General features: G+C 41.1%; 1 protein-coding gene and 1 long non-coding RNA gene across 5 annotated transcripts in view; one reads left to right on the top strand and one right to left on the bottom strand.

Moving 5' to 3' along the window:
- Nucleotides 1-12673: 12673 nt before the first annotated feature.
- The window catches only part of LOC142052657 (uncharacterized), a 320817-nt gene continuing 308770 nt past the window's right edge, over nt 12674-24720 (bottom strand). For all 4 annotated transcript variants that reach the window (XR_012658926.1, XR_012658928.1, XR_012658925.1 and 1 more), the window contains one exon: nt 12674-13250. This is a non-coding gene — a long non-coding RNA (uncharacterized LOC142052657). The remainder of the gene's footprint in view (nt 13251-24720) is intronic.
- Nucleotides 14659-24720, top strand: part of SPMIP4 (sperm microtubule inner protein 4) — a 33390-nt gene continuing 23328 nt past the window's right edge. The window contains 3 exon segments of the mRNA XM_075086191.1: nt 14659-14696; nt 16836-16991; nt 18023-18162. Of these exon segments, the coding sequence (XP_074942292.1) occupies nt 14659-14696; nt 16836-16991; nt 18023-18162 (334 nt within the window).

Genomic DNA, 24720 nt, shown 5'->3' with positions numbered 1-24720 from the left:
TGGGTCCCTTCATCAACAGCTGTTAGACGCTTGGTCTGTTCAATAGCTTGTGTCCAGACAATCAGTCTCTCCAATTGCTAGCCCTCAGACCTGCAGGGCCCTTCAACCTTTGGTCTCTATCTCCAGTTGCTGGCATGCAGACCACTTACTCTACTCACCAGCTAGCCTGGCTTGAAATTTGCTAGCAGATCATACACACACACACACACGCACACAGAATAGAGAGCCACTTACATAGAAAACACTCAATTATTGAGTTTAATAAGAAGATAGGATACACTGTGATGATCAGGCGCAGGGCACAGCCTGAAAAAAAATACTGACAGCAGGTTGACTGCATGCAGCCGACCTCTTTTATCCCCTCTCTTCTCCATTTTCCCATGCTTGTTCTTCCCCCGTCTACCTTGATCCCTCCCTTTGACTGTCTTTGGCTCTCCCCTAAATATCCCAAAAGTAAGCTTAGCACTTTCCCACATTCCTTAAAACACCCCATAATAAGTTTTACGTAATCCTACAAGCCCTCTCAAATATCCTATTGTCAGTTTGCTCTTTCCCATGAGATCCACGATAACCAGTTACGGAGCTCTGGCTGAACCTCTTAAAGGCATTGATTCGTTCCTTTAAGGTCCCATCAATCAGTGATCTAAGACTTCTGCTCTTCGTTACTGTCTTGTTATCTCCTTTTCCTCGGGGTCTGGGTATCTGAGAGTTTAATTTATTACTTCTCCTGTCTCTTGTCTTAGTCTTTTATGCTGAATAACCAGTAACTAGATATCCTTACATTCCACATATCTTTAGAGGAACCTGGAAGAAATCCTGATCAAATGGATCCTTTTTATCAGATAAACTCATAGTTGGGAGAGAGCCTGGGATACTGTTCCTCTACAAAGTTAACAAGGCTACTGAAACACAACACTATTCAACCCGTGGCTGGTGAATTTAATTCAATCCAAAGTACTGAGACCACAGTCCTGAGAATATCTAGTCTCTCTACTCACTCAGACTTGAAATATCAGAGAGATACACACATCCAAACAGATTATAAACCAAGAGATTGTACCTCTTGAAAGTAAGAGTCCCAAACCAATCTTTGGCCTTCTCTCTGAGTCTCAGAAAACACTTTCCCTAACAAGTGCTGGTGAAACACCAGTTTTGCAGCATAACACTTGGGTACCGCAATGAAGCCCATGCTGAAGGACACTGGTCAACAAATTGTCTATGTGGGGGGAAGACCAGGACCCGGCCCATGAAGCAGAAGTCTTGCCATTGCCTACCACCAGAACAGGATGTTATTCTTTTTGTAGTCAGGAAAACTGTGGGATTTTTTAGTGATTTACACTCAAATGAACAGCAGAAGGAAATGCCCTGAACTTTGAGTTGTGTTCTGGTCCTGCAAACCTCACTGCATATCATGTGAACCAAGAGCAAACAAGATTTGTGAGAATCCCTGAGCAGCAATAGGAGCTGCTTTTTTTAAGGCACATATCGCCTAGCAACAGGGAAAGGGTACACATCAATTGGTATTAATGATGGCTGCTATGGGAGGAAAGCAGAAGCTCAAACATTGGCCCAGCAGCAAGTACAATTAGGTTGCCCTCTTACTGCAGGCTCCACAGCACAGACACAGGAGATGGTCGTTGATTTATTTTCCCTCAGCAGAGGAAGAGCTAGGTGAAAAGTATATAAAAGAGGAATTATGCTATGCTGTGCAAAATTTCTGTTTGGTTTGAGAGCATGTGAGCCAAGAAAACAGTCATTGGGTAGTGCAAGGGGAAGAGAAGGGGCACAATAGGCAACATACATTGCTATAGCTATTACTCACCAGATTATTTATTATCCATATAGAGATATTATTCATGAATTGGGAAAAAGCAAGGAAAGGACTCAAGTAAATCAAGTGACAGACTATCAAGGCTTACCAGCATGAATTCTAGCAGGGTTCAGGAGCTCCCAGTCTTTCCTGCCATATATGTAATATTTATGTCTGTTATTAAAGCCTCCATGCAAAAACAACACCAGGCTTATTTTAGATTCTGACTTAAGCTTATAGAGAGGACAGCTGACAATCTACTGATGAATTTATAAGCCCAAGGGCTCATCATGTTGTTGATTTCAATATATCACTAGGTCAGATTTAGTGGAATGTAAAGAGACACTGTTGTTTCACCCTCAGAAGGAGCCAAAGACTTGGGCATCTGGCATTTGAGATTTTTCAGTCTTAGATTCACTTCAACTGCATTTGCAACTGCCTTTTGCATTTTCTTCAAAAGATAACAACTGGGCTAGCCTTGGTCATCACAGACCACTAGAAATTTCCAAACACTAAAAAAGACATTCTAAAAATTGCCCCTTCTTCAAGAGTATCCATTAGCAGGAATTGGAAATGTTTTCATCAGTGACAGCCATTCAAGTACATCTAGCGCAGGTGTATGGACACCCAGAGATAACAAATACACACTTGTGCTGCTCTCCTGATGACATAAGGCATAGAAGGGCCTCAGCTAGTACCACTCAGATCTTTTGTAGCACAGAATATAGATGAGAAAAATCTGTTCTATTAGGAAGGGAAAAAAGAGGCTTAAAGTATCCTTATGTGTGTTTTATTTCAAAGAACAATGGCAAAGTAAAATACATTTTTCTTCTTCTCACACTTATGCACATTAATTCTATGAAGTGATCAGCCAGTAATCACTAGTAATATGTATTTTTTATTTTGCATGTGTATGTGTGTTACAGTAATCACATGTAATATGTAATATAAGTAATATGGGTCCTATGGCCTTAGCTGGAACCATATCCAATTAAAATTTTGGTGAAAACCAGCAAAAAATGGGTTTCTTTTACAGATGTCATCCCAATTATCCACTTAGAGCACTAGAGTTAAGTGGTAGAAGAAATATTCTAGACAGGCTTTCAGAAAATTGAGATATATTTGTAGGCTACATTTGTACTTGTATTCTAAGAAAAGTACATAGTTTCAATAGTTTTCTAAAACCAGAAGGTATTAAATTAAATGCTGTTCAAGTTCATTCCACCCCTTTATGACCATCCTCCAACCTGCTGACAGTGCATAAAGTAAAAATAAAACCAGAAGGTTGTTTCTATTGTTTGCAAGTCTTAAAAAAGGAGCCAGGTGATTAAGACAGACATAGGTTAGAAAATACTTGCACAGGAAAATTAATTTTGCTACATCCCAGATTTTCAGAGGCACCCAAGTACTGCTTTGCCTTACACAGCAGCACCTCAGCAGATCATTATTTCTTTGAAGGCCCTGCTTTCAACAGGAGGTTGGACCAGATGATCTCTAGAGGATCCTTCCAACCCAGACCTTTTTGCGGTTCTATGATTCTTCTTCAAGCTTGGGAGATGCAAAGCTAAGACAAAATGATTACTTCACAAGGGAATCTTTATTTCTATTTCCTTATATAACTTTATAAATTTGACTGCAAGTCCTTCACCAAGTGTAGGTCACTTGGCACCACAGAAGGTTTCCTAGTCAACAGCAGTAATAGTGCAAGTGAGTAGGAGCCTTTAACTGTTCCCATCTTCTGGAACTTGCTTACCACTTAGCTCTTTACCCCTATTTTGTCATATTTAGGACACCTGTTCTGGTTTTGAAGCTTTTGCACTTAATATATTTATCTTATCTCTGATGCTCATAACAATTGACTTCTACCACACTTATCAATTCCCATGTTCGTTGCCCTTATTATGACATCCAGCTACTTTGTCTCTTGCAACACATTCAAAATTATAGGCACAAGCCAAAAAACAAATAGAAGTCAGTTTATGGTTCAGCAAACAGAGTTGAAAGCAAAGCATGTATCAGAAACTTCCCTCTTTTGCTTCTCTCAGAATTCCTGCAATTCAGATGGACGCAGAGGGTTGAACTTGCATATGTAGCTAGAGGCAGTCAATGACCAAATAAGGAATATTTTCAATCCTTTCAGTTACAGCTTCGCATTCCACCTATTGCAAAACATTTATTCTCCTTTCTCCTCACATATATTTGATGCCTCAGCCATAATGAAAGAAACAGGAGCTAAACTTCACACACTGCATACTGGTAGCACAGATGCACAGATGTGCACAATGCAATACATATATTGAAGGGCACATTAAGTCATCATTATCTGTCTTTGCAAATACCACATTTGTGCATATACTGGTAACAAGTGATAGATGAGCAGTGGTTCAAAACCTGAGGCAACTATTAGGCATATCCTAACTCAAAACTCTGCTTGGAGTTTGACCCTTAGTTCCTAAAGCCACCCTGCCTCACATCAAAGAAAACATATTAAATTACTTTGCATCACTGAGATTCGAAGTATACAATAGGTCATCTTATATCTCTGAGGAGCTTTATACTAAATTTTTCAGTTGAAAACAAATAGATTTACAATTTCTGGAGATGCTGAACAGAGCCAGTAAGGTCTGATGAGCTCCATGTGCTGTTCATTCCCAGGAGGGCTTAGCTGGCCCATTTGCATGAATTAGTGAAGGAGAACAAAGAGGAACTTTCTAAAATCAGCTGCTTCTCTTAGCTGCTTAACTCTGCGGGTACATAAAATAAATCTGCATCTTGGGGTAATAAAAGTGTTTAGAATTAACAACATTATATGAACAACATGGAGAATTGTATTTGTAAAAGAATGGAGACAAACTTTCTTTGAACTCTGCTGTTGAAGAGAGAGGCTTAAGGAAAAAATAAAAGCATATGTTGGGTGCTGAGCTTGTCTTTGAGTGTGGTTACCTTTTTGACTAAGTACCTACTTGCCCTTAGAGACCATCATCAATTCTGAGAGCTGGGAGTCTGCCTCTCCCTCAAGAGGCATTTCAAATTAAATGGTACAGCCTAATTCAGCAGCTGATTTCTTTTGGCAGCTATGAAAGAAAAATTAGAAGTTTAATTTAGATGCCTATGAAGAAATTAAATACCAGTGAAGGTGCACCGGGGTACCTATAGTATAGTGATACTGGGTTCACATATGGCTTATGAAGTCTTGAAATAAGGAATTGTAAATGCCGGTGATTCTGAATTGCTCTTGAACTGGCAGTGTCAGTCTTGTGTAGAAAGAGCAGGGGAGGAAAAGAGCAGACGGTCGTCAGAAGGTACTTCTCATGCTGGCTCGGCTCAGCATACCACTGTACGCTTCTCAAAGTACCATACTTCAGGACATTTCCTAACAAATGTATTCTTTCACATATTTATACCGCATATGAATTTATGAATCCCCAGGGGCAGCCTGGAGGATTGCAGAGCCCACCCCCACCTCAAATTTATAACTAGTGATAAATTCTTTCTGGGTATAATTTCCCTCTCCTGCTAAGTGCAGATGGTGCACAGTTTGGCACTGGCACAACAGCAGCACAGGCTGTGCCTTTGCGGTGGTGATTTTCCTAGTTACCCCAGAAATCATGGAGATGAGGATATGGTAACTTGGGCTGACTGTGAAAAGGGGCGCATAGAAGAAAGTCTGCAGGTGATGTATAAAGTAATGGCTTTTTTCTTCCTCTGTTTTCCAATATATAACAGCAAAATATTCTCATCTTGTTAATATTATGTTGACAGTGACTAATCTATTCTTGTTTTGTTCTCTTACATCACTATTGCATTATATGCTCTCACACATCTGCTACAAAATTTCTTGTTCAGACCCTCACCAGCTAACAAGCACTAGGGACGCCACTGTGCATGCACGTATACCTTTTCTGTCTCTGTATGCTTGATTGTCAGAAAAGGTGGTAAGCAGCAGCAGCTTACTTTGGCCTTAACTAAAACTATACAACTCTCTATATGCCTGTATTTGATAGCATTCTTCATATAAGGGATACATGGTAGCGTTTAAACTGTACAAGATCTTTGTGAAATGTAAATTGGCCTTGTGGTCTCATCCTGCTCTCAGTCTGGGATAAATCTAAAGTAACTCCACTGGAATAAATGTATTTATTGATTGATTGACATGACACGACACGGAGTGAAATTCAACTCATAAATAAGTTATAGAATCACTGAAGGCGTGAAGAAGCTGCCGCATGCAATTATGCAATATTTTTCATTTGAACGGGCCAACAGTGAGGCACAAGCCCCTGAACTAAAATTACCTTAGTGGTTAGAAAAGAAATTATTCTTCTCTGTTTCTTCTAGCATGCAAGTCACATCTTCATATTCCAGGTTATAAGGTAAGAAAATAGTAGGTAATTAATTTGACAATCTAAATAGTCAACTGCTGTACTCAGATGACAGATATACACCAGTACGTTGTGTACAGAAAAAAACTGTCTGAGAGATAGAAATTTTTATGTTTGTTCCCTAAAGTAAAAGCAAGACATCTGGCTTTATCGAAATGCCAGTTTTCCAAATTCTCGTCGTTGTAAAACTGCAAAACTGGCCTGTGGCCACGAGAGGGCAGAAAGATCATTCCTGTAAAGCTCGATTTTGGGGAGAATCATGTATTCCCCTACAGAACCTGGGCTGTAAATTGCCATATAAGGCAGCGGGAGGAGTCAGGAAAATGTAAACTACGTAGTTAGTTTTACAAAACCTATCTCATGAACTTTCAACGTTAACAAAGTCTGGTTATATTCAACTTCCCGTTTTTGAATTACTGTTCCTGGAAGAACCAAATTTAAAAAAAATCACAATGGCATTTGACATAAAGCATGAAAAGAGCATTTCTTGAAGTGTGTATTAAGCTGTGTATCAATGCTTTCTAACTTTTTCCTTCTAGCACTGGCCTAAAGATAAGAATATGTAACGTTTCTCACTTCAATAAACAGCTTGCTTTGACTCTTTTTGGATCCAAAAGCATGTGTAGTTCTCACAATATCATGGCTATCAAAATCAGTGAGAAGTCCAGAGTATGACATCTCAGTCCTCTTCACTGAAATGCTCACATCCCTCTATTTTCTCCATCACAATTAGGGGAAAAATATGAATGAGAGAAATTCCTTTTCTCCCTATTTAGCTGAGCTGGCCTCACCTTTTCTCAGCCCACCACCATGTAGGTTAACAAAAACACAGCTTTAATGAGTTAGAAATTATCTATTTTCTGTTTCCACTGACTATGTCACATTACACCACCTGAAGCATATTCACTGCCAGCATGGAGGGGGTACAGGTTTAATAACTGCTTCTTCAAACCTTCATCTTTTCTGCATTAGTCAATGGGAAGGTTAAAAGAGCTCTGACCTCAGATCATACATCTACCAGAGCCAAACACAAATGACTCTCTTATCTGCCTGTCAGAGCCATCAAGTGACTTCATTCCCTGGGAGCTGAATATTTTGCTTAAGAAGGCAGATTATGCTTCCACTTCAGGAGGTACTTTGCTGCAAGGCTCCTTCCTCTCTTTGCCCCAGAAAAAGGGCTAGTTTTCTTTATTCCACTTTCCACACAACTGCCACAGCATGAGGGCACCTTCAACATCCCTTGATTGTGGGATTGTAGGAGTAAGCAGTCAATAGGACACTGGGGTAAGAGAGGGAAACTGTGGGCAAGCTCTCATGAAAAGCCATAGAGAGGTAGAAATGGAAGGACTACATGGGGAACTCACTGCAGAACATCTTTAGTATGCTTGAGTACATAGCTTAGTAAAGTTTTCAGGCTTGTAACTGTCATTTTTAGGATTGGGTTGAAGTTACCTTTTCTTACATCTCCTGAATAACCTGGGAAGAATCCTTAAATGATCATGCTTCTTAATGCCACCTCATTTCTGCTTTTGCCTTCTGACTTCCACAGCATTTTAGAAGTGGAGCTCATTGTGAAAAGCTTTTTCTCTATATTCTTCATGACACAGGATGGGTCCAAAACCACAAGAGTGTTTGAAAAGCCTTTAAAACACACATACACAAGTCTATGGATCCTGATGGCATGAGTGCTGAGGGAGCTGGCTGATAAAAGCTCGAGGCCACTCTAAACCCTGAACAATCATGACAGCTGGGAGAGATGTCTGAGGACTGGAAGAATAAATGCCATTTGTATCTTCAAAAATGGCAGGAAGAAGGCTACTGGCTTCTCAGCCTCACCTCCATACCTGGGAAGGTGATAGAACAACTCATCCTGGAAACCACTTCCAGGCACATGAAGGATGAGAAGGTGATTGGCAGTGGTCAGCATGGATTCACCAAGGGGAGGTCATGCTTGACCAACGTGATGATGTTCTATGATGAAATGACTGACTTGGTAGACAAGGGAAGATCAATGCATATTGTCTACCTTGACTTCAGTAAGGCTTTTGACACTGCTCCCCATAAAATCCTCACAGACAAGATGATGAATGGGCTGGGTGAGCAGACTGAAAACTGGCTGAATGGCTGGGCCCAGAAGGTATTGATCAGTGGCACAAAGTCTAGTTGGCGGCCAGTAACAAGTACCCCAGGGGTCACTACTGGGGCCAGTCCGGTTCAATGTCTTCATTAATGATCTGGGTGATGGGGCAGAGTGCATCCCCAGCAAGTTTGCTGATGATACAAAATCAGGAGGACCGGCTGATAACACCAGAGGGTCATGATGCCATCCAAACGGATCCCAACAGGCTGGAGAAATTAATTGACAGGTGTCTTGAGCAGTTCAAAAAAGGTAAGTGCAAAGTCTGGCATGTGGGGCGGAACAACCCCAGGCACCAGTACATGCTGGGGACTGACCAGCTGGAAAGCAGCTTTGCAGAAAAGGGCCTGGAGGTCCTAGTAGACACCAAGTTGGACATGAGCGAACAACATGCCCTCAAGGCAAAGAAGGCCAATGGTATCCTGGACTGCATGAGGAGTGTGTCACCAGGTTGAGGGAAGTGATCTTTCCCCTCTACTCAGCACTGGTGAGGACACACCTGGACTACTGTGTCCAGTTCTGGGCTCCCCAGTACAAGGGAGAGATGGACATACTGGAGAGACTCCAGTGAAAGGCCACTAAGATGATGAAGGGACTGGAACGTCTCTCATAGGATGAAAGGCTGACAGAACTGGGACTGTTTAGCCTAGAGAAAAAAGGCTCAGAGGTGATCTCATCAGTGCGAACAACTATCTGAAGGGAGGGTGCAAAGAAGATGGAGCCGGACTCTTTTCAGTGATGCCCAGTAACCAGATGCAATGGGCACCAACTGAAACACAAGGAGGGTCTCCTGAACATAAGGAAACTTTTCACTGTGAGGGTGACTGAGCACTGGCACAGGTTGCCCAGGGAAGCTGTAAAGTCTCCCTCCTTGGAAACATGATCCTAGGCGGCCTGCTCCAGGTGGCCCTGCCTGAGCAGGGATTGCACTAGATGACCTCTAGAGGTCCCTTCCAACCTCAACCATTCTGTGATTCTGTGATTTTGTGATATCTATCTTTTCCTGACCCCTTTGTCACACCATCACAGAACAGCCACCCTGGTAAGGGTGCTATAGAGGTATCAGGGACCTTAGTCCTTCCAATTAGTTGCTTCCCAAAGAAACTCACTAACGTGGAGATACCGGTGGCAGAGATACATCCAGCTTAGATACTGAGAGATTTACATGTGCGGTGATCTCTTCTGTGTGAAGATTTAGAGGGTAGAAGTGATGTCCTAAGCCTTTTCCTCCAGTCAGCACACCCTCTATAACAACAACTAAGGCAGGTCATTCCCATAATATCTTAAAACCACAACTCTAAATCTTCCATAGTAATTTTTTTGGAAAGAAATAACACAGTTTTTCAACAGCTGAGTAATTAATGAAATGAAGGAAAAGATTCTGTTGAGCATTTCAATACATTCAGCTCCAGACTAAGATGAAGCATGAAAAAGAAACACTGAAATTATTTTTTTTTCAGAATATATTAAACTTCTGAACTCTGGGAACTACTGATACAGCTATATCACTTGTACATGGCACAAACATTAAAGTGTATTTCACTTTAATGTGATGGCCAAGCTATCCATGTAAAAAAAAAACAAACAAAACAGTGGTCCAAAGTCATAATAAACCAATTACCAGCTCCACTGGATAAAAATAACATGACAGTGCATTTAATAGGTATTCAGAAAAGCTATTTATGTATTATCACTTGCCAAAAGACTTGCTTCCAGCTTTTTTCACACTGCTTTTCCAAGAAAAGTAGGACCTCCAGCTAATTTTGCCCTGCTTGGTGAAAGAACAGAACAAAAACACTCCTTTCAAACGCATCCATTTATTTTCATGCCAATTTGACTCAAACAAAAACCACATTAAGAGAAAAGGTCAGCAGAAGAAAGTAAAACAGATTAAAATCTATCTCCATGTCTGTCAAACACAGGAAGGCAGAAACATATAGCAATCCAACTAACCAAAATCCAAGCTCCACCAGTGGCTGGGTTCAACTGTTTTGAAGGATGGTATGAAAATCCCACAAAAGATCTAAGCAAAAAATTTTTATTGATATCTCTGAGAATGGGAGTAAGAAATGGCAGTTCACAGAAGTCCTGCTGCTGTGCTGCCTGCTTTATTTGAAATGTTCTAGGCTCAGTCGGTTTGTCAAGAATTGAACTGACATCCACATGACTTCACTCAATTCTTCCCAATTGAATTTCTGGTAACGAACTGGCTTTTGGATTGGCTTGTGGCTATATATACCGCTTTATTCAGGAGAGGTAAAACAGCCCATCACCTACTTGTGTTTCGGATCCCAGCCTCCAGGTGTGTTCTAACGTTCGCCCCGCTTGTGCACTAGGTAACCATCTGTGGCCATCATCAGCTGCCTCATTCTGTGCATCACCCCAAAAGATCCCCAACACCCCCTCACTGTCAAGTACTACCAGGCCAAAGCATACTCACAGCGCGCTGCACTGAATGAGAAGGTAGGCTTAGTTCCTAGACCTGCTCTACACAATTTCCTGTATCTTCTGAAGACAGACAGACAATACAGCTTGGGAGAAGAGGGGCTACTCCCCAGATATTGTCTTCTGCTTTGGAATAATATCTCTTCGGGGTTTCATAAACACAATATTTGAAAGGTCGTTACAAATAACCAGTAGCAGTAGTAAAAGCAACCATTGTTTCCTGTTGACACTTGCCAGAATTAGGCAGAAGTCATCTGTTTCCTCCTTAGCATCCAGATACACTAACAAAACCTTTGATATTTGGTATTTTATCCCTGTATCTTCCCCTAGAAGTTCAAATACAAGACATACTGCTGCTGCATGACCTGCCCCACTACTACAGAGAAATTGAAGGAACTGAAATCCTATGAAGAACCTTGGATTGTGTTGAGGTACTAACTCCACTTCAAATTCCTTCTCATCCAACTGCCTCACAAGACAGGTAAGAAGAGAACTCGTAAAGGCAAATTATTCCATTAAAAGTATTTGATATTCATTTGGTGTTACAGAATGTATTTTCTAACGGTTGTGTTTTTCTGGCAAGACACGTTTTTTCCTTTTGGTTTAATGAAACAAAACATTTTCTACTTTGTGCAATAGTCTGTCAGTTCCCTGGGAAATATGTTGATTACACCTCAAAAGATGACTGCTAAAACACATTATACTGTGGCTTTAGGGCTTAAAATCTCCTGAAACCACTTTAATAAAAAATAAAAACAACATGTATATTGTATTTCTAATCTGAAAAAAAAGAGCATATTTCCCAAACCAATCACCAATATTTACCAAGATATTCTTTGATCTACTCCGTTTTTGAATCTTCTTTTTTTCTTGATTATAGATTGACATAGAATTACTGAGATAAACTTTAAAATTAAAATTTAAAATTACAGGAAGCCTGCATTTTGCTTTCATAGCAAAATGTGTAATCAGGAAGTTTCAGACATCAATGCATTTTTACTATATTTTACAGGCCTAATTATACTGTTGGCTAGGGGGCAGGATACGGCAGAATTCCTGCAGTTTTTAAAGTTCTGGAAAGCTGAACCTCCATGCTGCTCACTGCTCATGACAATTTTTTTTTTAAGCTGAATTTTTTACATACATAACTGATTCCAAAGTTAGTCTCAAGTCCTCCAGCGTTCTTTCACACAAGATTTTGTCTCTTTTGTTAGCAAAACCAATTCTTAGTTTCCATCTTACTGACAGCCCTCTGGTTTACTACTACTGCTAACTTCTTCCATTATTTGTAATGTCTCATGTCCAACATTTGAATTCCAGTCAGAGTATTTTGATATTATTGGATTGTCACACTTGTCAAACTGTGTCTTGATGCCTCCCACTTATGAATCTTCCCTGAGGCAAGTTGTATTCCTTGCATTACAGGAATTTGGGTGAATTTCCATCTGAACTGTTTTAACTATTGACAGACTTGAAAGTTTACTGAATTATAGGCCTGATCTAAGTTTTAGTGAAAGTACATGGAAGATTCATGTTGGCTACACAGGATACCCAGCAAAAGGAAAAATTAAGCTCAGAACGTGCTGCGACGTCAGGATGTGAGCACACCAGCAAAGCATCTTTCAGATGACAACTACATTAGATGACAACTTTCTTGAAACACAAGAAAGAAATAAGCACGGCCAGGTCATAACATTTCTTTGTGAACAGGAAAATCTGTATTGTAATACAGGCAGTAAGCTACATTTTTCTGGTGGTGTAAACACACACTTACATGAACTCACCTATTGGTACCTGAGAAGAAGGTGGCTGCATGTTTTATAATATCATACATGTTTTTTAAATGGTGCATTTTTTCCTAGTCACATAACTACAAGCAAATAAATTAATAGAACACAATTGTTTTCAGCTTTTAAAAATACTGCATTCATTAATTTTATTACATTATCATCTTGCACTCGATTATTTGTTACCGATATTTGCATTGATAAACAGCACCTGTGAATAACCAGAGGCACACATGTGTATTTGTATAATGCTAGGTTATATATATACAAAGAAGGTACCCTAAGCATTTTACCCTATGATCAGATAGTCAGATTCAGCGTCGATATACTAATAGTTATTTATATGTTTATTGGGCAAGAGTTAGTGAAAAAAAAGTTCATCCATTCCCATCCCCTAAAAAATTCACTGAATGTCACATCAGTATGTTGCTCGGTGACTATGTCTACATTGGCAAGTATTATGGGCTATATATGGACAGGAGAAGATGTGTAGAGTGAAACGGTGCTGAGGATCTGAGGTCCAAAAAAGTGCTTTTCAGGTGCTCTTTACTTTGTATTACTTCTAGTGTGATTCCAGTGACTCAGGGTCCATTTGTGGCTGTGGTGCCCTCCTGGTGTGTTCCTGGAGCACATCTTCCAGTTAATTTCATCCAGAAGAAACCCAGTTCATGCACTCCAAGACCAAGGCACTGCAAAATAGAGACCATTGGGAAATTCATGTCAAAAGTGCACTCCTGATCCAAATTAAAATGCCAGTGTGAATGCACCCTATGTGAACTTATACAGAGCCAGGTCCTAATTCTATCCCTCTAAGAACTCTCTTTCCACAGACCTTCTGGAAGCTGTTGGCAACACACCCCATAAGATGTGCTGGCTTCATACACTGATCAAATCAGTTACTGGAGCCCTTCACAAGCTCACAGTCTAAGACACTGTATTCATACAGTCTGGTTTGAGCTCCCCACATCAAAACAAATTTTAAGGGAAAAACTTTTTGAAAATAAAGGAGGCACTAGTGAACTAATGTTCCAATCCCAGAACATTAGCTTTTTTTTTTTTTTTTTTTTTTGTCAGAACAAAAGATCCAGAAAGCTGGAGGTTGGCTGTCAGAATTCAGGATAAATCTACAATTGTGGAAGTTAGAAATGGTAATCGTCTTTATTAAATCATTGGCTATATTGCTGAGACTTTTAAGGACTGTTCACGATACACTCTTTAAAACTTTGCCCACCCTAGCCCTCATTTGATATTCTCTGGGAAGATACTTTTTTTTTATGTGTCCTTGAGATCTTCAATATCACTGGATCGATAGCAGCTATAAATACTTCTTTGTGAGAAGGAGGCTTGGAAACGTTTTAAGCTTAACAAAGTCCTGTTTGGGCTGAATGAATGATCAGACCTTTGTGTGCAATGCTTCTCTTTTCTGTCTAAGATAAAGTGGTTGTTCTGCAACTTAGTAATCTAGAGATAGCAGTCAACAGGAATGATTTATTAATGTTTCCAGTGAGAGTTGACGTAATGCATACAAACACCACAGAGACGCAAGTGACTTGGCATCTGCCTGCCTACTTTCAGAAAGGGGAAACAGGACTTTAGACAGAACTAAGAAATGATGCTTGAGTTCCTTCAGAAACTTAAAAACAGAAAAGTTTTCTGATAATCTATGGCACATCAGATTCTTATTTTGGTTCACTGTACAATACAAACATATTGTCCCCTGCACTCTGGCAAAACGGATAAAGGAACAGCATCAGGCAGCAGCAGAGTGGTGCTGAACCACTTGGAAGGAACTACATGATAGGAGGGCATTGTGCTGCCAAGAAACCAGATAGAACAAAACACAACACAGCAGCACTGTCTCTGTCTTGTAGATCATAATCTCTCCCACATATTTCCCTAAGATCTGTTTAGATATCTAGGAATCTGCCACAGTTTGAGTCTAAATGTACTCTGAGGGGAAGTTTTTGTAGCTATCATTTTTTCTTCCTTAAAAGCCTATACTTACAGGTATCCTGACCTTAGGATCAGGATTGTAATGCTCATTGAAATGCTCATAGCCACATAATAACGAGCCTATTTCCCCTCACATTTTAGAATATGTGGGCTCAGGAATGTTATTTTACCTCTGAATCAAGGTATGACAAAGTTGGAATTAGGGAGACCTTACACTTGAGAAACACCATAAGACTGAATGTAGGTAGTACCTGCAGAGTGGCACTTTTAACCAGTATAGCTTAATAAAAAAACCCCTCTCCTTCCATCTCCAAAGTAATGATCAGGACTAGGAAAGATTAATAACATCTTGTCGTGGTTCAGCCTCAGTTGGCAACTAAACACCACGCAGCCGCCCGCTCACTCCCCCCACCCCTGTGGGATGGGGAAGAGAATCGGAAGACCAAAAGAACTTGTGGGTTGAGATAAGCACAGTTTAATAATTGTGATAAAATAATAATTATAATAATGATTATGATAATAATGACAATAATGATAATATAATAAAATGGAAATGGAAAAAAAACCAGAAATACAAACGATACAGCCGCTCACCACCCACCATCCGATGCTGCCCGTCCCCAAGCCGCGATTGCTGCCTCCCTCCCTCCCCGCCCCCAGCCAGCCCCTCCCAATTAACATACTGGGCATGACATTACATGATATGGAATATCCCTTTGGTCAGTTTGAATCTGCTCTTAGCTGTGCCCCCTCCCCTCCCGGCTTCTTGTGCACCTGGCAGAGCATGGGAAGCTAGAAAAGTCCTTGACTAGTACAAGCACTACCCAGCAACAACCAAAACATCTGTGTGTTATCTCAACATTGTTTTCATGCTAAGTTCAAAGCACAGCACTATGCCAGCTAGAGTGAAGAAAATTAACTCTATCCCAACTAAAACCATGACACATATCTGCTTAAACAAGGATTTCTTTAGCTGATACACCTTGGTCCATCAGGAATCACACATCCAGAAACCTAGAGCAACACCATACTTGGGAGCACAGGGCAGAGAAACCCAAGGTAATTGGGAGCGATTTGGAATATCTGCATGATTCACCACCGCCTGTGCTGTCATAGCAGCGCAACGGCTACACCACAGGCAACAAAGGCACTCCTCCTGGTCTACAGACATGTCCAGCTGTTTCGCTCATCAGTAAACAAACACTCAATATGAGAAAAAGATGGTATTACAGATGAGGTCTAGCTAAAGCAAGAATCAAGGCCACTCAGGGCTGACAACAAACACAGACTTGGCTGCTGATTCCCAACCCATTCACCTAAACATCATTCTCTCTGGTTTCGTATGAATGAAGACAGCATGCCAGTAAAACATCCTGAGGGTGACCATCCCCATCATATACAACAGTTCATTACTTCCTTGATAAGGTTTACAGAAAATCCTGGACAACTAAGTCAAATTAAATCACTCACTTTGGCTCTTACAGAATCATAGAATCATGGAATATCTCAACTTGGAAAGGACCCATAAGGATCATTGAGTCCAACTCCCTGCTCCTCACAGTACTTCTCTCCTTAATAAGATGGTTGGCTGTGCATGTGTTCTCCTGACTGGAAAACTGCTGCCACCCAAAAGAAAAGGAAGCTTTAAATTTTCAGTGAGTTCGGTGTCCATCTGTACAACACTGTAAACCAAAACTATGTGAGGTGAACATGCACCTAAACACATTGAACTGCTTGTTCAAATGATACAGATGTACAGAAATGTACTGAATATCCTCAGCCACTAGCACATCCATGTGAAGTGCCTGCATTCAGTGTAAATTACAGCCACTAAACTAACATTTCTCACCCCTCTCTACATATGGAGAGGGGAGGTTTCCAGAGGCACAAATAACAAATTATGAAATCAGCGGGAATTAGATGCTAAAGCTTCCATCTGTGCCATTGCATATATTTGCTGTCCATATGTCACTTATGTAGTACTGAAGGGACAGTGCAGGTATCTACAGGCTGGCAGCTGAGACTCAATTACGCTCTAAGATGTACATGCTGCACGTATCTACCACCTTCTTTCTTGCTTTCACTGATGAAAACATAATAGACTTGATTCAACCTTCATTAAACTATTGCAAATCACTGTTGTACGTACTTGTCCTAGTGGCAGTTCGCCACAATAGCATTACTCAAAATAAGGCTGAGTAACTCAGAGCCAAGAAAATAAAGACAAGTTGTCATTGTTTAAAAGATTTCAAGTAACCATCACTGTTGCGTTGCCACCGTTAAAGGACATTTTGTGGGTTTTTTTTCTTTCAGATGTAAAGATTTCACTGCTACAAGCTTCCCTGGGAAGCAGAAAGGGAGCATGTAGGAATTGCACTACCTGTACTGCCAGAAGACAACACGGTAAAGGATAAGTCTCCATGTACATTTGTTAAAGGACATCAACCTTATGGTAATGGTGTAGATCCTTGGCCAAGGTAGGCTAGACATATACTTCTCACAGTCAAAATGTTTAAGTGAAGTGTTTTTAAAAACAATAGCAACAGACAGCTAGCAGGTTAGACAGCAAGGTAGACTGAGATGTGCAAATATCTGCATTCTAAAATGGGAAATTTAAGCTTCTACTCTTCACAATGCCTTAAATATTAACATTGAAATATATTGATACCCACAAATCTCCACACATTGTTTTGCTGAAAAACTTGAAGTTCCAAATTTCCTTTTATTTTTTTTTAATTTGCCCATCATTTGGTATTTATTCACTGTTGGCTGTTGTCCTGACCTTAAAGATGTCACTACTGGCCTAATTTACAGCATCCACAAATCCCAAAAGCATAAACATGAAAAGTCAGTGCTCAGCTTTTTCAGAAAGCTTTGTAAAATAAGAGATCTGTCTAGACAACAGCTGAGGGGAAGAGCTCTGGGGTATGTTTTCTGAGTCAGGGCTGCTTCTCCTAGCCTCTTACCACAACCAATTTCTTCTTTAGAATACATTGGGGTCGGTGCCACTTCCACTGAAACCAGTCCCAAAATTTCTTGTTCATCATGACAGCATTAGTCAAAACAAAACAAAAAACTGACTAGCAGATAGAGAGGCAAATGATGATGCCAAATATCTGTTTTTCAACACTCAGGTAGGTTTCAAATTACTGTTACTGACTTACAGGAAAGCTTTGAAGGCAGAACATGCTGCTGCTTAGGGCTGATTTGGAGAAGTTCAAGGATAGCCTTCAGCCCTGCAGGCTTCCCTGAAGAACAGGAATGGAAGATGCAGGCTAGGCATCTGCGTATCTGACTCAAAGACTGGAAACATGCCTTCCTGTCCTTGTGCTCCTCTGCATTATCATAAACTAGCCTCTCTATAAAATGACCATAGAACCATAGAATATATTGAGTTGGAAGGGACCCATAAGGATTATTGAGTCCAACTCCCTGCTCCTCGCAGGGCTACCTAACACTAAACCATATAACTAAGAGCATTGTCCAGATGCTCCTTGAACTCTGACAGGGTTGGTGCCATCAACACTTACTTCCCTGGAGAGCCTGTTCCAGTGACCGACCACCCTCTCAGTGAAGAACCTTCTCTTAATGCCCAGTCTGAACTTCCGCTGATGCAGCTTCATTCCATTTTCACTTGTCCTAACGCTGGTCACCAGAGATAGCACCTCCCCCTCTGCTGCTCCCCTTGAGGAAGCTGTAGTCTGCAATGAGGGCACCCCTCAGCCTTCTCTCCTCCAAGCTGAACAAACCAAGTGACCTCAGCCACTCCTGATAAGTCTTGCCCTCGAGACCTTTCACCATCTTGGTCATCCTTCTCTGGACACACTCTAACGGTTTGATGTTCTTATACTGAGGAGCCCAGAACTGCACACAGTACTCGAGGTGGGGCTGCAGCAGTGCAGTGTAGAGTGGAACAATCACCTCCCTCAACTGGCTAGCTAAGCTGTGCTTGATGCACCCCAGGACATGGTTGGTCCTTTTGACTGTCAGGGCACACTATGGACTCATACTCAACTTGCCATCAACACCAACCCCAGAGCTCTTCCTGCGGGGCTGCTCTCCAGCCTCTCATTCCCCAATTTGTATGTATAACCAGGATTACCCCATCCCAGGTGGAGAATCCAGCACCTGCTCTTCTTAAATGATGCTTATGGGACTTCCATCCCAGGAGCATGACAAAGTGCTGTGATTCCACAGTCATAGGATCAGTGCAAGAATGTAAAATGAGCTTGAAACACAAATCTTCATTGCTTTTGTATTTTTCTTTTCTGAATATGCAATCCCTTGGATTAATTGTTGTCAAGGCACACTAGCGTACAGCCCCTGATCCAAGTGAACCCCACTCTGAAGAGAAAAAGAGGTCCAGAAACAAGCATTCCCTTTTCCACAAGATGGAAAATGCCTAGATGGCATATAGTCTGTGTAGTTATCTTTACATTCCTACCTCACGTTGCAAGCAAGCAAAGGTTTTGGCCTACTCAGGCATAGTACCTAGTGAGAAGGTAGAGGAGTCACAGCGACTACATGCCCCATCTCAGAAAACTAACTTAGCAGTCAGACAGGGAGAAAAGGTTTGCAAGCTACTTTACAAATCCATGTTTGTAACATCCATTTGTTGTTTGTCTTGGGCAACTCTCACAGTAAAGTGATACTGCAGAAGAGTTGTTCAGATCATAGCCAGATGCTCACAATCCTGACAGTGCTATTATAGGGGCAAATTAGAGCAGCCTTTCCTCCACACACAGTTTCTGTATTACACAAATTAGCTTCCAGGTAAGTAGCAGAGCTACAGTATCCCCAACAGCACCACCTTCGCTGATCTCAATGAAACCTACCAGAGATACAGGCTAGAAATTAATTAGAAACTTACTGTAGTGCAAACAGTTATACAGGAGAAAGATGAAGTAGGCAAGATGAAAATGTAGTACTTTTGTGGCTGTGCTTCTGACAGCACTAGCAGAAATTTCAGTGGGGGAAGCATAAGAAGCCTAAATAAATATGTTTATAATACAGCTTGTAAATAAAACTTCAGGAAATATCCACAGTGAGAATTATTTTATTTTATTGGAGCAAATATTGCTTTTTCATAAGAACTATACAAAAATACTTAAATAAAATCCCACAGGGTTGATTTAAATATAACTTTCTAGTAAATTAGACATTATTAGATTATGCTGATATTAGTATTTTCTATATATGTGCATGATTTGGGGCTGTGAAAGTATAATACACAGGGCAAAAACCAGAGCCACAGACTCTGTGGTTCTAAAACTAGTGGTAAGAGGGATGTTTTCCAATGCAGCTCTGCATAACTAATCTGTGGCTTTTAGACATGCTGGCAAATTTCCTATGTATAAAACTACAGAACCCAAAGGAATTTTTGTTCCATGAGAAACAAGGGGCTGCCAAAGGTGGCTTTAAGAGGAAAATGAAATGAAGTGATGGCCAGTGCTACCCAGCAGATGCCAGGGTGCAGGGAGAGCACAGGGAGAACAGCTCATGAGAGCTGCTTTTTCCAAGTGGTGGAGTACAGTGGGGTTCAGGTTGGAAGGGATTTCTGGAGATCACCGACAGCCAGGCCCGTCTCCAAGTTACAGCCAAGCTACTACAATTACAGATGCTCTTATGAGCGGAGAGGCAGTTTCCAGTGCAAAAAATGTCATCTGCCTCTTGATTCAAAATAAGTACAAGGAACATAAAGGCACCCTTCTACAGATAACAACTACTGCCACTATGCAGAGGAACTCCTCCAAAAGGCTTCAAATGCAATGTATTACTTATTGAGCCATGCCACCCACATGCATCAAACACCGAAGTAGTGAAAAGTGCATCTTCAAAAGCACAGTAGCTGAACTAGGCAAAAGCTAAGCATTTCCAGGTTAGTAGGTTTTCATTTAAATGCTGGAAAGAGAATTTGTATCATGGCAATCCTATGTATGCATTGATCATCCCAAACCAGCGCTCAGACCTCTTAAATCCCTGGATTTGGCTCTAAAGTGAGCATCGCTGCTCAATAGTAACACACTCCTGTGGCACAGTCCATCATAAGGGAGCATGCTCAGCACCAGATCTCTGGTCAGAAGGGTGCATGGGACCCGGCCTCCAGGATGGAAGTCAGGTACTATTGTGGTGTGATAGAGCTGCGAGGGGAGGAGGGGAGTCTCAGTGAGTTTAGTTTAAGGCAGAGGTGCTCAGCACTGCTGAACACATAACCTTGCACAACACCTGTGATGCCCACATTGCCCAACGGACAGCACCCATGACACAGAAGTACATGTTACACTGGACAGTGCTATTGTGGGAAAGTGCTTAAAGAGGAAAGAGACGACAATAACCATTTCAGAATGGTTAGACCCAGAGTATTATCATCATATTCCTGTTGGACTGTGCTATAACCCCAAGCCTTGGGAACTCATTGAGCCAGCCACAGAAGTCAAACAAATCCCTTCCAATTTAGCATAATTTCTCTCCCTTTCTTGCAGCCAACATCTCTTCTTCAGCCATGCAATCAAGGCTACCCATTCCTTTTAGCAACAGACATTTGATTAGACCCTTTGGGTCAAGCTCAGCTTTAGCAAGGCCAGGTTAGAACTATAAGGCTATTTCTAATAACAGGAAAACCTTACTCATTATGGCTGATTTTTCCAACTGCATTTCCTTCATTTTGGCACTCCCATTTGCTCTCACTTCTGTTGTGATTTTTTTTACACCTGCTTTGTTTTCCATTGTTTAAACTGAAAGATGGGTACAGTTCTGTCTTCTCTTCAGATTCTTTTCAGTGAAAAGGACCATGCAGTTTGGCTGGATTCTGGGAGCCCTTTGGCATCAGAAGGAGCTGAAAGTGATCCCCATAATGTAGGAATAACTTAACTCCTTATAGGATCAAAAGTTGGAGCCTGCACCCATTCGAAGCATTCCTACAGCTCCTACTGAGTGTTAGGGGTGTGTGGTGAGGAGCTGTAAGGGCCAGGCCTTCGAAGAGGGAAATACTCCACATTTTCAGGAACTGTGGATTCAGGCATGGGTGCTAAGCACCTCCAAAATCCAGCCCTGCATGACTTAGATTTTGAAACTGAGGATAGGTTTCCACACTGGTAGCATCTATGAGTTTTGATATTATGGGCTATCTGAGAAATCAACCAAAAACATATCAATTGATTTGGATTTTTATAAGCAAATAGAACATAAGCTTTCTACATTTATGCTTTCTCTTTGCGCAGAGGCCTTCCCACTGAGCAGCACTGTGATGTCACCCAGCTGAAAAAAACATGATGGGTATATGAATGATGAGCTATAAGTTTTAACTATGCATTAACCACATTGTAGATTTAGTGAATATAACAGAAAACTGAATATTCATTCCACTCTGGTGATACTACACACATATGATATGAAGTGCAGATATGATACAAAATCTTAAGGGCCATGTTCTGTAAAAAGGGATTAGCTAGTAACAAAGGAGAGCAAACACAGTTGGGAAGGAAATTCAGAATATGGCATTGTGTCCCTTCAGTTCAGTATCTCTTCAGCAAGGGTCTCTGAGTTTGCTTTACGAGTTGTCCATACTTATCAATTTGTAATACTCAAAAATACTAGCCTTTCTACTAGTTAGAATACAGAATAAACTGAAGTAACTCAAGTAACCATGACATCGTGCGTATTTCACTCCATCTTTTTCTGGTGTATATATATATGTATATATTTTTGGAGGAGGCTTGGCAAAGATTCTTTTCCTCACTGCTGCTGTTCAAGAGAAATTGGAACGAATTTGGATGCTGCTGGAGTTCTGCAGTCCAACATTTTGCCACTTGATGGCACCAGCAAAACACTTAAATTTGACCCAACTACAGAGATTTTAGATTAACATAATTTAAAGTGTAAATGTAAATTCTTCAAAAGCAGAAAATATACAAGTTACATCTCTCATATCAGCATTGATAGATAGACCATATTAGAAACCTGAGAATACTTCTGCAACTATTTCTGTCAGTTGTCTTTATAGGGCTATGAGGGGCATTGTTTGACCCCACTACTCTCCTTTTATCCTCCCAGCATGTGAGGTACGTGCTCCCCATTTTGTGTAAACTCAGACACTCTAGAAAAGCAGGAAAGCTAGTTGTAAACAGGCCACAGAAGCTACACAAGGACACCCGCAACCCTGCTCAGTGTAGTCCACTGCTTTTTGCAGGCTTCTCTATTACCTCATTACAGCATGCAGCACATGCAGAAGTGAGTTTGGTTAACTACAATAGGGTACAAGCCAAAACTCCTTTTTACTGGGATGGCTTATGGCCTTTGACCATCAATGTATATTAGAGGCATTGGCTGTGCTGCTCCTGCAGAATTCCATTACAAAACACAAGGAAGTAGCAAGTTTCCCTGCAAGTTTCCTCCTACAAGTTTCTGAAGCACCGACAAGAACTGGCCCGTGCACTTTTTTAAGATAATGGAGCACATTTAAAGTTGTTTTAAAACCAACATCCATGCAAAGTGGGCACTTCATGTTGCACAGTCAAGCTGGTTGGTTCTGTTCTATTACCTAATCCATCCTCAAGAAAACTACATTAACTGCAGTGGAATGATGCCCGTGAATAATCTGGTTCACTGTGACTTGCTAGTCAGATAAGTGTCCAGTTATGTGACATGTATATTGGTATCCCTGAAACCGCAGAAACACAGACAGATTGTGGAGTAAATTTAAAACTGCCCTTCACACAGGGTAGGAGGCCTGCTGTGTTTTCAGTAATTCCTAGGCTGGCCAAGCTCAAATGCTTCTTGGTTAAGGATGCTCTGGGACCCATTCACTTCATAGCAAAAGCATCCCATGTGCCAGCTCCTCACCAGAATGGATCAGCCATGTACACAGGCTGAGGTAGAGATCATAGCACCTTTCCGGGGATCTGCTTCCTTAAGAGGAAGTAACCAGTGACTGCTGTGACTCTGTGTCCTTGCACTAGCTCTATAAGGACGAAGGAGGTTTTACACAGGAGTAGATCAAACTCTGCCCCTGTACATACTGAGAAGTACACGACCTTGGACTTTGGATATTTCATCAACAGCACATTGATGTACTCTCTCCATTATTTTGCACTCATTTCTTAACATGAAACATGCTGGGTCTCTAAAAATATTTTATGGTCTATGCTTTGTCCTAGTTTGAGCAATTATTTTCTCCTACAAGGTTTTATTTTCTTGGTCTTTGAAAGAGTTTTACGTTGAAGAAAAAACCATATCCTTTAAAACAAAAAGTGAAACACACACACAAAAAAACCTTCTGCGTTCATAGTTTAAGGTCGTTCAGGGCAAACATTCTTCCTGCTGTCAGGGACTATTAGGTAGTGACAGCCACACAGAACCTTTCCTGAAAAACACCCTCTGAGTGGTGCTCTGCAGGGCTACCTGGGAGCTATTAACACTCAGTTTATTTACCTTATAGCCTGTGAGGGCTCCTTTGAGCCATTACTGTCTTTTGCGGGAAATGAATTACCAGGCATTTGCAATAACTCTGTACACATTCATGGGGCAACTATGCATTTGCCTTAAGTATGCATACTATGTATCCTTGTGCAGTTTTGCACTAAAATGAATCACTGGGTTTGTGCAGATGTGCTTTTGTAAGTGCATTAGCAGTGGGCCACACACATATGCCCTCCCCATCAATGTACTGGACAAAAGTAGTTTCCTCCTCCCATCTAAAGGTGCAGAGTCCTCAAGTTCACATCAAACAAGACTGCAAAAATCCTGAAAGGCCTTAAAAACACCCTTCAGCCATCACCAAGAACCCCAGTTATATACACAGCCCCCCACACACACATCAGGCTGGCGTGTTTGCAGCTGTCCTTCCAAAGACAAGTCACACCAATGAGGTTTTTGGTGGGTTCGGTGACAGCTCCGAATGAATCAAAACTGGCTTTTTCCATGTGTGTTTTTATCTCCTTTCACTGTTTATCATGCCACACTGCACTTCCACTTCTCTGGCTGTCCCCCAGCTCCCCAAACCCTGGTGGTTCCCAGACCTGCAGCTCCCTAACCAAGCAGGTTTTAAGGTTAGGCAAGACAAGGGATTGTCTCCCTTTGCAAGAATAAAAGGGCTGCAGAGAAAGCCAATTTACACATGTGAAATGTTTTATTCTCCAGTCATAATTTCCTTCCTGTTAAAACTGGCAAGACCGATACGTCTTATTCTCTTAATAATTTATGGAGCAC

The sequence above is a fragment of the Phalacrocorax aristotelis genome, chromosome 2, assembly GCF_949628215.1.
Source record: "Phalacrocorax aristotelis chromosome 2, bGulAri2.1, whole genome shotgun sequence".
NCBI lineage: Eukaryota > Metazoa > Chordata > Aves > Suliformes > Phalacrocoracidae > Phalacrocorax > Phalacrocorax aristotelis.
The sequence above is the reverse complement of the archived record's forward strand: the minus strand, read 5'-3'. Positions and strand labels throughout refer to the sequence as shown.